Below are 13,493 nucleotides of genomic sequence, written 5' to 3' on the forward strand. Positions count from 1 at the left end.
TGTTTGGGATGCTGTGGATTGGCGTATACGACAGCGTGTTCCAGGTCCTGCCAATATCCAGCAACTTCGGACAGCCATTGAAGAGGAGCGGACCAAAATTCCACAGGCTACAATCAACAACCTGATCTATAAAGCAAAACTGCACATTTCAGAGTGACATTTTATTGTGGGCGGCCTAAGGCACACCTGTTCAATAATCATGCTGTTTAATCAGCATCTTGATATGCCACACTTGTGAGGTGGGATAGATTAGCTTGGCAAAGAAGAAATGCTCACTAACACAGATTTAGACAGATTTGTGAACAATATTTGAGAGGATTAGGTATTTTGTGTATACATAGAAAGTTTTAGATATTTGAGTTCAACTCATGAAAAATGAGAGCAAACACAAAAGTGTGTTTATATTTTACTCAGTATAAATGCAACCAAATCTTTTCAGATTAAATGAGCAGTGGTAGTAACTAAGGCAAAATATGTCACTAAAGTCTCGAATTCCAAACCGTTTTAAAGAAGGCAAGATTGTTTAATATATATATCTCTACCATGCCTCAGTGGTTTGATTTTACATTTTTGGGACTTAAAGCAAGTTCGAGTATCATTGGCAAATTTTCACCTAGTCCCGGCCTTGGCGTGCTGCCTGCCTTGTCCTCTTTTTTGGGATTTCAGAATGTGGTCAGCAGAGTTTAAACAATATTTTAGCATACTTTTTCAGACTACAAACATGATTGGATATCGTTTAACGGATAAAATTAAACACGATTCAGCATATAAATAGAATTTATTTTTCCATTATACGAAAAGAGAAACTGGAAATTGTGATGTATCATGTTGTATGCTTGCATGTTCGAAATAAACTCAAACTCAACTCAACTCAACTCATACTGGTACTTTAAGACACACCACATGTGAAAGTATAACATCACATGTTGTAAATCATAAACATGTTAGTTTTGACTAGAAAGACAATACGACTTTCATACATGCCCTATGTTTTCTAATAAAATATAGTTTATTAGAAAACTACTATTTTCTTTATGATGCTCTGATTAAATGTATTGGTGGGTACCTAATGTATTGGCTGTAAGTTGTGAGTACCAGCTTGGATAAAGAAGGTGAGAAGCCCGATTTAATTCAGAAAGAACTCTAAAAAAGTTTCTTCGGTTTTCGTTTTTTGGAAACCACAACTTCATAACAGCATGAAAACACACATTTCCTGTTCAGTGAATGAACTCATGCTTCAAAATAAAAGCATGGCAGTAATAACCTGGATTCCACCACAGCAACGAACAAAATGCACACTTTGAACAACTCTTTTAGACTCAGATTCAGAATACTAAACATTGGAGAGCTTTATTGTCATTATAGTCAAGTAAATGCACAAGTAACGGCTTATTTCACTTTGGTTACGACAATGATCGCTTATTTGTTGAACTTAAACATGAACTTAAACATTTTAATTGTTGCATCATTTTGGTATTTAATGTTTTTCTGTCTTCTGTTAAAGTCATTTTGACAGCTGAGCTCAATAGCTGAAGTAGATTCATACGAGGATACAGCAGGAAGGCTTTTATTTGTTTAAATGAAATGTCATATTTGTTGCATTACTTGTTATGTTACGTCATCTGCATGCACTCCAAAATGTTAACAGATAATTAAATGGATCATATTTACATCACTTACAGTAAGAATATTTATATTGCACATTAGATAGATCATTTTACAATGCAAATTTACTCGTACAGTAAAATAATGTAATGTAATGTTACCATTGACGTTGTCTTACATGTAACATACATTTCTTTTTTTATCGTATCAGATTTCAATTTCTGGTAGCTTTGGCTCTCTTTGCCTTCGAGTTTCTTGTCCTCTTTATTTTTATTTTTCCTCTTTTTGTCCTCGTCTAGAATCACTGTCAGTGTTTCTTCTTCTCTGTGGCGCCATCTGGATCTGATTGGAAGAGGGGACACAAATGGATGTTGTTAGTTTCACTTTAGGGATGTTCTGATTAAAATTACATGCTTCTGATACCCATCATCAATGAGTGAAATTGGCCGATACTGATACTTAAACACAATATTTAAACTACATCTGTTTTGTCGTGTAATGACGTCTGGAGCACCAGATAGTTTGACATGTCTGGGAACGCGACCAAAGGATAATTCTTGATATTACTCGACAAATCTTATTTTGATAATGTATAGCTGCGAGCCAATTGCAACCCCCGAGACAATATTTTGCGGCCTCCACCTCAATATAAAAGTTTAATGTTAGTGCGGACCACAAGTTTTACATTATTGGCATTTTATAGTGTTGTGTGTGGAGCTCAACAAACCTACCAATCACGGTGGTGTACTGTATATGACCATACTTGCCAACCTTGAGACCTCCGAATTCGGGAGATGGAGGGGCGGGGTTTGGTGGTAGCGGGGGTGTATATTGTAGCGTCCCGGAAGAGTTAGTGCTGCAAGGGATTCTGGGTATTTGTTCTGTTGTGTTTATGTTGTGTTACAGTGCGGATGTTCTCCCAAAATGTGTTTGTCGTTCTTGTTTGGTGTGGGTTCACAGTGTGGCGCATATTTGTAACAGTGTCAAAGTTGTTTATACGGCCACCCTCAGTGTGACCTGTATATCTGTTGATCAAGTATGCCTTGCATTCACTGATGTGTGGGCTAAAGCATCATTTATTATGTGAATGAGCCTGGAAGCTGTTTGCATGGGGTAAAAGCGGACGTGACGACAGGTTGTAGAGGACGCTAAAAGCAGTGCCTTTAAGGCACGCCCCCAATATTGTTGTCTGGGTGGAAATCGGGAGAAATTTGGGAGAATGGTTGCCCCGGGAGATTTTCAGGAGGGGCACTGAAATTTGGGAGTCTCCCGAGAAAATCGGGAGGGTTGACAAGTATGTATATGACATCGACCGGGCTTGATGGAAGCAGAGAAACATTCTTCAATGAGTGAAAGTTACAGCAGAGTTGTCAGCTCATCTGTATACTTAACAAACTCATTTTGTGCCCAAATCCAAAACCAAACACTGAGAAACATCACAGGTTCAATGAATTCAACACCAATCAACAAAATGGAAGAATTAACTGGCATTCCTCTCTTATCCAAAAGAATAGAACAAACGACTTTGACACAGACGGGGAAGATGAAAGTCAGACTCCAACAACTGTCGTCAGGCAGACTCAAAACGATCCAGTTTTGCCATAAAAAACAAGAATCATGCAACGAAAACATCAAGAAAAACTCCCAGACCATGTTGAAACCGTTTCCTTCGCCCTTGACGCTCCTCCATAGGTAGAACGAAGAACCAACATCACAGTCAACATCTCCGTCTCCCAATGAAATGATGATGTCTACAATGAAAGATGTACAAAGTGACGTTGTGAAAAGATCTTTAACCTAAGCCATGCTTGAGGAAAGATACCCTCAAAACAGCTGGATCCAAGCGTACACTGATGGATCAGCCACTGATGCTGTCAAGTGTGGCGATGCTGGGGCCCACATCTAATGCCTCATGGAGAAAAGCAAGCAGAAGCAATACCAGCAAGCCTGCTTTGCACCAACTATAAGCAGAAGTTGAAGCACTGATACATGCAGCAAACACCATCAGCAGTAGAGTGGACAACAACACCCAAGTAGCATTCTCTGTGTTAGGAGCCTATAATTTCCGGAAAACTAACAGACCTTGAAAAGGCACTGTAAAACACCCTACAGAGGGGTGGCCAATCAAGACCAAGAAAACAACCTAGTCAGCCTGACAGATAAAAACCATCATAAAAGCTCTGTTTAAACTATCACAAAAGCAGACGCATACCATCAGTTGACACGACCCAACCAGGTGGTCATACTCAGGCTCCATACAGGGCACAACAGACTGAACTAACACCTCCACAGAAAGATCAAAGTCATGCCCTCTACGATATTTCCATGTGGAGATGAGGAACAGGACACGGCCCACATTCTACAGGACTGCAGGAATCTTCAAGCGCTAAGGGAGGAAATGTGGCCAGACCCAACACACCCGGAGAAAAACTGTACTGCCGGGTGGAAAATCTACAGAAGATGGCGAGATTCATTCTGATAGCTGGTCTCCAAGTGTAACAAGCAGCAACGAAAAGAAGAAGGAGCTCCACTTAAATAAAAATGTACTTGGTGTCCACGAACAATAACAACTAATACCGGTCAATTTATGCATGACAATTGCCAATGTACAGTATAAATAGTTCACAAACCCTGAGGGGATAAGCGGTAGAAAATGGATGGATGGACGATCAACTATTGAACCCACACAATATTAAGACATACAAAAAGACACTAGTCAACCTATTTAGATCTAAAAGTAGAAAAAAAAAGTTGTACGGTTTTACTTCCATCCACCAATCCATTTTCTACCACTTGTCCCTCTTGGGGTTGCGGTGGAGCTGGAGCTTATGCCATTTGCACTCGGGTGGAAGGCAGGGTACACCCTAGACAAGTCGCCATTCAAATGCTGTAAAAAGCTCTGTGCCGTAGATTCTCTTCGGCACAGGCTCATTGCTGCCCCTATGGCATGGAATGAATTGCAGACGAAACTGAAACTTACAGAACTACTTCCATTTGGAGCCTTCCGTTCTGTCCTGAGGGACAAACAGCGAGAGACGTGTTTTTAAAGATGTAAATCTCTGTTGTTTTACAGTTCTCTTATGTATTTTAAAATGTATGTCTTAATGTATTTATTTTGAAACTGCTCTGTGACATGTGCTGTTGACCTCTTGGCCAGGTCACCCTTGTGAAAGAGATCTTGATCTCAATGGGTTTTCTTATCTGGTTAAATAAAGGTTCTAACTCCGGCTTTTTCCACCTCCAAAGACATGCACCTTTGGATGGGCTAATTCGCAACACCAAATTGGCCCTAGTGTGTGAATGTGAGTGTGAATGTTGTTTATCTGTGTTGGCCCTGTGATGAGGTGGTGACTTGTCCATGGTGTACCCTGCCTTCCGCCCGAGTGCAGCTGGGATAGGCAAATGGTAGAAAATCAATGAATGGAAAAAGCTGTTTGCCCAGCCAAGATATGAGGCTCTTCTCGTTAAAACAAGAGCTTGTGCGATTAAAACTGCTTCCGGGTAAACTTGTTCTAAGCCCCGCCCACAGGCACTCACACCTCCACGTCAAACACTTCCATTAATTTGAAACCGCAAAAAAGAGAAGCGAATGAGAAAAAGGAAGTTTTTTTAAAAAATCTGTAAAGAAAAGTTTTTTTAAAAAAAAAACTGTGAACCACACAAAAACAATAACTGTGTACAAAAATATGAATATTGGCATCAAAAATATATTATGTTACAACAAATATCCACCAAGAATATTGTTTCGAAGCCAATACAACTTTTTCTACAATGTCAATATTTTTTTCCAATATATAAATGATAAATGGGTTATACTTGTATAGCGCTTTTCTACCTTCAAGGTACTCAAAGCGCTTTTGACAGTATTTCCACATTTTACCCATTCACACACACATTCACACACTGATGGCGGGAGCTGCCATGCAAGGCGCTAACCAGCAGCCATCAGAGGCAAAGGGTGAAGTGTCTTGCCCAAGGACACAACGGACGTGACTAGGAAGGTAGAAGGTGGGAATTGAACCCCAGTAACCAGCAACACTCCGATTGCTGGCACAGCCACTCTACCAACACGCTGTGTTTTGGCAAGGAGTAAGCACTGACTGCCATTATGCTAGTCATATTTCAGATGAATTTATTGTTCCATATTTAGGTTTCTTTAGGCGTAGTGACTTTTTTCTAAACATTTGTGTGTAGTACAACATAATATACTGGTATGTTTTATATACTGTTACATTGTCGTATATTGTTGTATTTAGTTAATAATAAAAATGTTATTTGCCTAAAAAAATTGTTGTGTGTTTTACCTAGGGTTGCAAAGGGGTGAAAAGTTTCCGGTAAATTTCCAGACACTTTTCGGAAATTTACCACGGGAAGTTAAGCTCGGGAAGTTTGGAAATATTGACCATTTTTTGATTATTCAAAGTTGGACTCCATCCATGGGAATTAATGGGAATATATGGGAATTACAATAATTATAAATTATTGGGCACTGACAGTATCTATATGCTGCTGCATCTTTGTGGCATTTTTGACAGAGCTCTTTGCACAGGATTTGCAAATGTACACAGCCTTTCCACCTATATTGGTTGGGGTGAAATGTCTCCACACATCAGATGGTGTACGTGGCATTATTCTGTTCATATTTATTTATTCTTGTAAAACACTAATGCAATGCCACACACAGATATAAATAGTCAGCTAAACAATAGGAGTAGTCTTTAAAAATATTTTACTGATGGACAAATGAATAGAAATAGGCTAGATGAATAAATGAACACTCAATCAGCATGCTAAATCAAACTATAACCTACATTCTTGTATGACAACAGAATGGCTAGTAGAACAGAAGGTAAAGGAAACTACACGTTTTGATTTAGTATTTGCTAGTTGAACTTTACAGATCACAAAAAGGGTAAATTCGGATCGCTAACGAGAAAAGTAGCATGACGGCTAACGGAGAAATATTTTCAATTCATTATGAGACTGGTGGTGGTACATAAACCTAGCTAGCTAGAGATATTGGCCCCAAAATCATTTAACAAGTACAGGAATATTAAACTATTAAACTTAAACACAATAGATAAAATATATTTACATCAGTATTATCATCAAAACTTACCTGACTGGATGAAGTCCTTGGGCTCAAATACTAGTGTGGCCTCAATAGCCCTGCTGTAGTGTGTAGCATGCTGGGAATTATCTGTGCATGTGATGGAAGAATGCACTGCACATGTGATGGAGGAATGCACAGTGAAGGATTGAAATTGTACTGAATTTACATTAAATCAAGTTGTTTTAGCTAATAATCATGCTGCAAGATCTAGCATGTTTCATTCAATGTTTATTCCCATTAATTTCCATATATTCCCGTTAATTCCTATGGAAAGTTTCCAACTTTGAATATTCCCGGAATTTTGCAACCCTAGTTTTACCAAAACCATAATTAATTAACGAGAGGAAAATTCTCAAAATGATTTGACGATGGCATTCAAGTAAAGGGTATTGGTATCAAATTTAATGTATTCTAGTTTTGATACATAAAATGTTCAGTATCAACCAGCCCTAATTGAAAAACATGAATTTGCGTTGGCCAACCAAATACTTTTTAATGGAAATCTGCTGATACTGATCCGTTGCCGATTGATTGGTGCATCCCTAATTTGCATTATTTCTTTCTCGCTTGGTTTAGTTCAGTGTTTTTTAACCACTGTGCCGTGGCACACTAGTGTGATACAGTCTGGTGTGCTGTGGGAGATTATCTAATTTCACCTATTTGGGTTACAAATATTTTTTGCAAACCAATAATTATAACCCGCAAATAATGTGCCGTTGTCGAGTGTCTGTACTGTCTGGAGACCGGCAGACTTACCACGTTATACTCTTCCATATCAGTAGGTGGCAGCAGGTAGCTAATTGCTTTGTAGATGTCGGAAACAGCGGGAGGCAGTGTGCAGGTAAAAAGGTATCTAATACTTAAACCAAAAATAAACAAAAGTGTGACGATCCGTCACTTCATTTCTGTTTGTCTCCTTGGTTTTTGTATCACTTCCGGTCAGTGCTCTTATTTTGTTAAATTTCCTGTTCCGCGGAGCACTGTTTTCTCCTCACTTGCCGTTGATTGGCAGCCGGTCCACACCTGCTGCCAATCAGCATATGTCTATTTATGTTTTCGCTGGAGCACTCCTCAGTGATCGATGATAAACGCTTTATGTTTGGAACTGTTGCATGCAAGACTGCTACATAATTAAAATAATCTTACATGCTCATCCTCCTGCTGGTTCTTGCATCTTGGGGACACACAAACAGCAGCTATGCGAGTTCCTCACACTATCATCGAGCCAGAATGCTGTGTCCTCGCGAGAACCCCTGTCGGCGATGCACAGCCGACGTTCTGGACCGCACAATTCATCCAGGACTTGAAAGCCAGGTTTGTGCGGTCCCAGCCCACAGCAGGCTCGGACCTTCTCCCTCCGCCTCGACCGCCGGTTCCGGCTCTCTGACCGGCGCGGCCACCGCTGCCTTCCCTCCTCCCGGCTAGGCCGCCGGCTCCGGCTCTCCGACCGGCGCGGCCACCGCCGCCATCTTCCCCGTCGCCTGCTGTGCGTCCTGTCCCGGCTCCACGGCAATCGCCTGTGCCGGCGCGTCGACCTCCGGTTCCCACACCGCGTCGCACGCCGGCCGCAGCCCCGCGTCGCACGCCGGTCGCGGCGCCACGACGACCAACACCGGCTGAGCGCCCAGCACCCGTTCCTGCTCCTAGGCAGCTTCCAGCAGCTGCACCACAGCTGCTATCCATTCCAGCACCCGCTCGTCCTGCCAGTCCGGCGAAGGCTCCAGTGGAGCCCACCGTGATGTCCTTCCTGGCCTCCTGCTGGGACTCGGCGAGGGACGTATCGTTTTCCCTCCTCCTGGCCACCTACCGCCCGTCCCTGGTTTTCGCACCGGGGGACATAAACAACCCGGAACTCCTTCTCCCAGTGGTGGACGGCGTCTGGCATCCGCCTACTGGAGGGGGGCTACTACCAGCAGCGGTGCAGCCAAGCACACGCCGCTGTCATCCCCGCCATCGTCTCCTCCCACGGAGACATCATCGTCTCTGGCGGGCTTTCGCACGGCGCCGCCATCTCCATCATTGGTGGGACTCCGCACGACACCGCCATCTTCCTGGTCGGCAGCGGATCCACCCACGACCACATCTCTGGCGGGCTTTTGCAGGGCGCCGCCATCTTCATTGTCATCATTGTCGACAACTCCGCCCATGACACAAGCTTCATCGTCGACGACTCCGCCCACGATGACATCTTTTCTGGCGCGCCTTCGCACGGCGCGGAGGTCTTCCGCGTCACCGGCGGGACTCTGCACGGTGCTGCCATCTTCTTCGTCGGCAGCGGATCCACCGACAACGCTGTTATCATCATCGTCGCCGCCAGCTGCGCGACCTCCTCCTTGTCGGCCACTAATGTGGCCGTTCCGTGGTCGCCCACCTCGCCAGTGGCAGCGGCGTTCAACGCGTCGCCGCCACCTGACTCTCCCTCGCTGGCTGCGAGGACATTTGGCCTGGCGACCCTCCACCAACTCCTCCCCCCGCCCTCCCGTCAGTTTTGGTCTTTTTTCCGTTCTTGTTTTCAGGGAACATCTGGTATCTGTTTCTTGAGGGGGGGGGGGGGTCCTGTGACGATATGTCACTTCATTTCTGTTTGTCTCCTTGGTTTTTGTATCACTTCTGGTCAGTGCTCTTATTTTGTTAAATTTCCTGTTCCGCGGAGCACTGTTTTCTCCTCACTTGCCGTTGATTGGCAGCCGGTCCACACCTGCTGCCAATCAGCATATGTCTATTTATGTTTTCGCTGGAGCACTCCTCAGTGCTCGATGATAAACTCTTTATGTTTGGAACTGTTGTATGCAAGACTGCTACATTTCTCTGTTGATGATAATTAAAATCATCTTACCTGCTCATCCTCCTGCTGGTTCTTGCATCTTGGGGACACACAAACAGCAGCCATGCGAGTTCCTCACAAAAAGGTGAGTGCCCCTAAGAAAAGGCACTGAAGCTTAGGGAAGGCTATGTAGAATGAAACTAAAATTGCAACCGGCTACAAAGTAAACTAAAACAGAATGCTGGACGACAGCAAAGACTTACTGTGGAGCAAAGACAGCGTCCACAAAGTACATCCGAACATGACTTGACAATCAACAATGTCCCCACAAAGAAGGATAAAAACAACTGAAATATTCTTCATTGCTAAAACAAAGCAGGTGTGGAGAATAGCGGTCAAGGAAGACATGAAACTGCTACAGGAAAATACCAAATAGAGAAAAAGCCACCAAAATAGGAGCGCAAGACAAGAACTAAAACACTACACACAGGAAAACAGCAAAAAACCTCAAGATAAGTCACGGCGTGATGTGAAAGGTCGTGACAGTACACCTACTTTGAGACAAGAGCTATAGTGATGCATGCTTGGTTATGGTTTAAAGCAGACCTGGGCATTCTGCGGCCCGCGGGCCGCATCCGGCCCTTTGTACGTCCCTGTCCGGCCCGCGTGAGGCCAATCATAAATTACAAAATACATTTTAAAAAGTATCTATCTCGAGTGTGCAATACAACGGTGCTGCTTTTGTTTTGAAAAGCGTTATTTGTATTACTTCCGTGTGGACGTATGCTCGTGCGCGCAGCGGCAATCACAAATTACAAAATAAATTAAAAAAAACATCTATGTCGTGCGTGCAATACAACTGTGCTGCTTTTATTTTGAAAAGTGTTATTTATGGGCGTATGTCCGTGTGTAACCTGTGAGGGAAGGCGCACAGCGACAAGTGATGCCCGGTTATCCCCGAGACGCTAAAAAGAGAAAAGATAATGACGAATGGCGTGTTTTAAAAAAGACATGGACTGCCAAGTAAAGGTAAAGCCGTGTGCTTAACTTTTGGTACACATGTTGCTGTGTTTAAAGAATATAGTGTAACGACCTGCTGAAGTTGATGTTGTGTTCTTGAGTTGCGGAAGGAGTGAGGATAGACGTGCGTGTGGAAGGAACGAGATAAGTTGAGCTGTGTTAGTAATACTAACACAGCTCTGACACTCTTTTTAAACTTTTATTGAGCAACCTATACTAAGTTAGTATAGGTTGCTCAATAAAAGTTTAAAAAGAGTGTCAGACTTTGTGTGCACTTCTTTTGGACGCTACAATTGGTGGCAGAAGTAAATCTTTGTGCATACTGTCGCTGATTGTGTGCTCAGCCTGCTACGTCATCGGGAGGTACGTGCCACAATGTTTCCTGGCGACTTTGTCAAGATGGAACGGGAGGGGAAGGACATTGAGTGGGGACTTAAGGTGCCAGCAGCACTGCAGATGTCTGTGTGAATCCAGGAGTCGTGAGGAGCTCGCCGCAAAGAGAGAGAGACAGGGAGGAAGGACAGAGGCAGCGTCTACAGGTGCAGCGCACGCTGCTTGGCATGGAAGAATTCCGCCCTTAATGAAGACTCCCAGGTTTGATGGCAAGGCGAACTGGGAGGCATTTCATCCCACTTCTGACACCAATTGTAGCGTCCAGAAGAAGTGCACACCAAGTCTGATGCTCTTTTTAAACTTTTATTGAGCAACCTATTATAACACAGCTCAACTTATCTCGTTCTTTCCATACGCACGTCTATCCTCACTCCTCATTTCCGCAACAGCAACGCTTCCTCCTTCTTCGCCAATCACCTTACAGGTGTGCTACGTTCACAACAAAGAGGATGCAGGATAAAGTGACAGAAATTTAAATTTTTGCATGGTATTACACATCAGGAAGCTTTGTGTAAGAAAGTGTTAAAAATAAAACCATCAAAAGCCATCTGCTTTTGAATAAAGATAAGTTAGGTTAAATGAAAATATTATTATTATTTATCTTACAGTATATCAAAAATAATTTGAGCAAAATTTAATTGAAATATTGTCGGTGTGGCCCTCCAGCAGTGCTCGGGTTGCTCATGCGGCCCCCGGTAAAAATTAATTGCCCACCCCTGGTTTAAAGTCATTTCCAAAAATTGCGACAATGACTTTTTATTGTCAATATCGGCTGCTGAGTTTCATTTTTTAATGATTTCTGCTGGTGGTGTGCCGCCGCATTTTTTCAATGAAAAAAATGTGCCTTGGCTCAAAAAAGGTTGAAAAACACTCGTTTAGTTAACGATGCAGAAATTCGGACCGATGATGCAACTTCTACAAGTTTAAAACATACGCCAGTGGTGAACAGAGATGAGAGCAATGGACACAACTTGCATATTTATTGTAGCCAAGGAATGTCCCACGTGTTGTGGTGTCCCAACACAACCATGGAGCTCCTGTTTCTGCCAGCAACTTGTTCTCCTCCAAAATCGGGCCTGAAAACATAAAGACGCCATCATTGACTACTTTTAGTGAAGCCAGTCAGGGCCGCCCAGCCGTTTATCACAGGCTGTGCATAGGGCTCCACGATCCGTGGCGGGCCACATTTGAATAAGCGCATGTAAAATGAATGAATTAATAAATAGCAGGGTGTGTCATATGGCTCCTTCCTGCTCCTGCTAAGATTATAATGAACGAGTCATACCAAAGACTATAAAAATGGGACCCATTACCTTCCTGCTTGACACTCAGCATCAAGGGTTGGAATTGAGTGTTAAATCACCAAAAAATGATTCCCGGGCGCGGCCACCGCTGCTGGTCACTGCTCCCCTCACCTCCCAAGGGGTGATCAAGGGTGATGGGTCAAATGCAGAGAATAATTTCACCACACCTAGTGTGTGTGTGACAATCATTGGTACTTTAACTTTGACTTTTAACAAATTGCCTCATATAATCTCATTGTCCCCAGTGGCGCGCAGCGGTAGTGCTCGGCTGGTAAACAAGTGTTAAACGGGTTATACTTAGCCGGAGATATCTCAGGAAGATATGCAAATTCTTGATTTCATTATGTTAAAAATTATAATTTGTGCAAGTTTAAGCTTAATTAAAACAATTGTAAAATTGTTTCACATAAATGTAATGGAGGAGTGAAGGTGCCCTCAAAATAAAGACCCTTGATTGTCATTAGAAATCCATTCCTAAAGGTCAGACAAAAACCAAATTGTACAAAAACCCAAACTAATTAACCCTAACTAATCCATAAAAAAATAATATAAATCTATAAATCTGTTCCAAATACCCAAAACATTTACATGAAACATTCTATAAATAATACATTTAGATTTTCATGCAGAAAATAATGTAAAAATACATTCAAAGGACTAGTTTGTTACGCGCAATTTTTGACCACATGAAAATGTGCAAAACCCGAGGTAAAAAATATTTTGATAATGATTGCAAAGTTTGCATCATTTTTTCCTGTCAAATACTGCATTGACCAGCATACGATGCAGTTGTGCTAATACTTCCAAACCACCGTAACAAACTAACAATGAAGCTGCATGGTGGCGCTCACCTGTACAGTTGTGGACATGACATCTTCAGAGAGGAGGTGGACAGTCCCAGTCTGCTCTGGTTTCTCAACTTGGTTCTCTTCACCAAGTCTTTGACTCTGCCCAATGTGTGGGAATCACTCAGCTGAAAACACACACAAGCATGTGCACACACACACACACACACACACGCACACACACACGCACACACACAGGGGTTGGTGCCTTTCACATTTGAATCCATACAGTACCGATTCAGTACACAATATCGGTATGTTTATGGCATATTTAAAGTAAATAAGCTAGCATTTTTTTGAAAAGGGGAGCCTTACTTTTGAGTGCTTTCTATCAGGCATGCTTGCTTTGTTAGCATGAAAAATTGCATTTACTTTTGTTTAGCTTTTTTACAAAATATTTGTATATACCAAAGTTCTTTGATTATGCAACCCTGAGTGAAAAGGTTAGG

General features: G+C 42.6%; 2 protein-coding genes across 3 annotated transcripts in view; one reads left to right on the top strand and one right to left on the bottom strand.

Annotated features, from left to right (window-relative positions):
- The window catches only part of LOC133657516 (cGMP-dependent protein kinase 2), a 166,862-nt gene that overhangs the window by 136,275 nt on the left and 17,094 nt on the right, over positions 1–13,493 (top strand). The window lies entirely within an intron of this gene.
- The window catches only part of si:ch211-250c4.3 (uncharacterized protein LOC100535981 homolog), a 92,040-nt gene continuing 79,975 nt past the window's right edge, over positions 1,429–13,493 (bottom strand). The window contains exons 6-8 of one of the 2 annotated variants that reach the window (XM_062058954.1): positions 13,051–13,172; positions 11,871–11,971; positions 1,429–1,947 (exon numbers count right to left, since the gene is read on the bottom strand). In XM_062058954.1, coding sequence (XP_061914938.1) covers positions 11,875–11,971; positions 13,051–13,172 — 219 coding nt within the window. In that variant the 3' untranslated portion in view covers positions 1,429–1,947; positions 11,871–11,874. Of the gene's footprint in view, positions 1,948–11,866; positions 11,972–13,050; positions 13,173–13,493 lie in introns of both variants that reach the window. The other variant, XM_062058953.1, reaches the window with a different exon arrangement.

This window comes from Entelurus aequoreus, linkage group LG09 (assembly GCF_033978785.1).
Source record: "Entelurus aequoreus isolate RoL-2023_Sb linkage group LG09, RoL_Eaeq_v1.1, whole genome shotgun sequence".
Taxonomy (NCBI): domain Eukaryota; kingdom Metazoa; phylum Chordata; class Actinopteri; order Syngnathiformes; family Syngnathidae; genus Entelurus; species Entelurus aequoreus.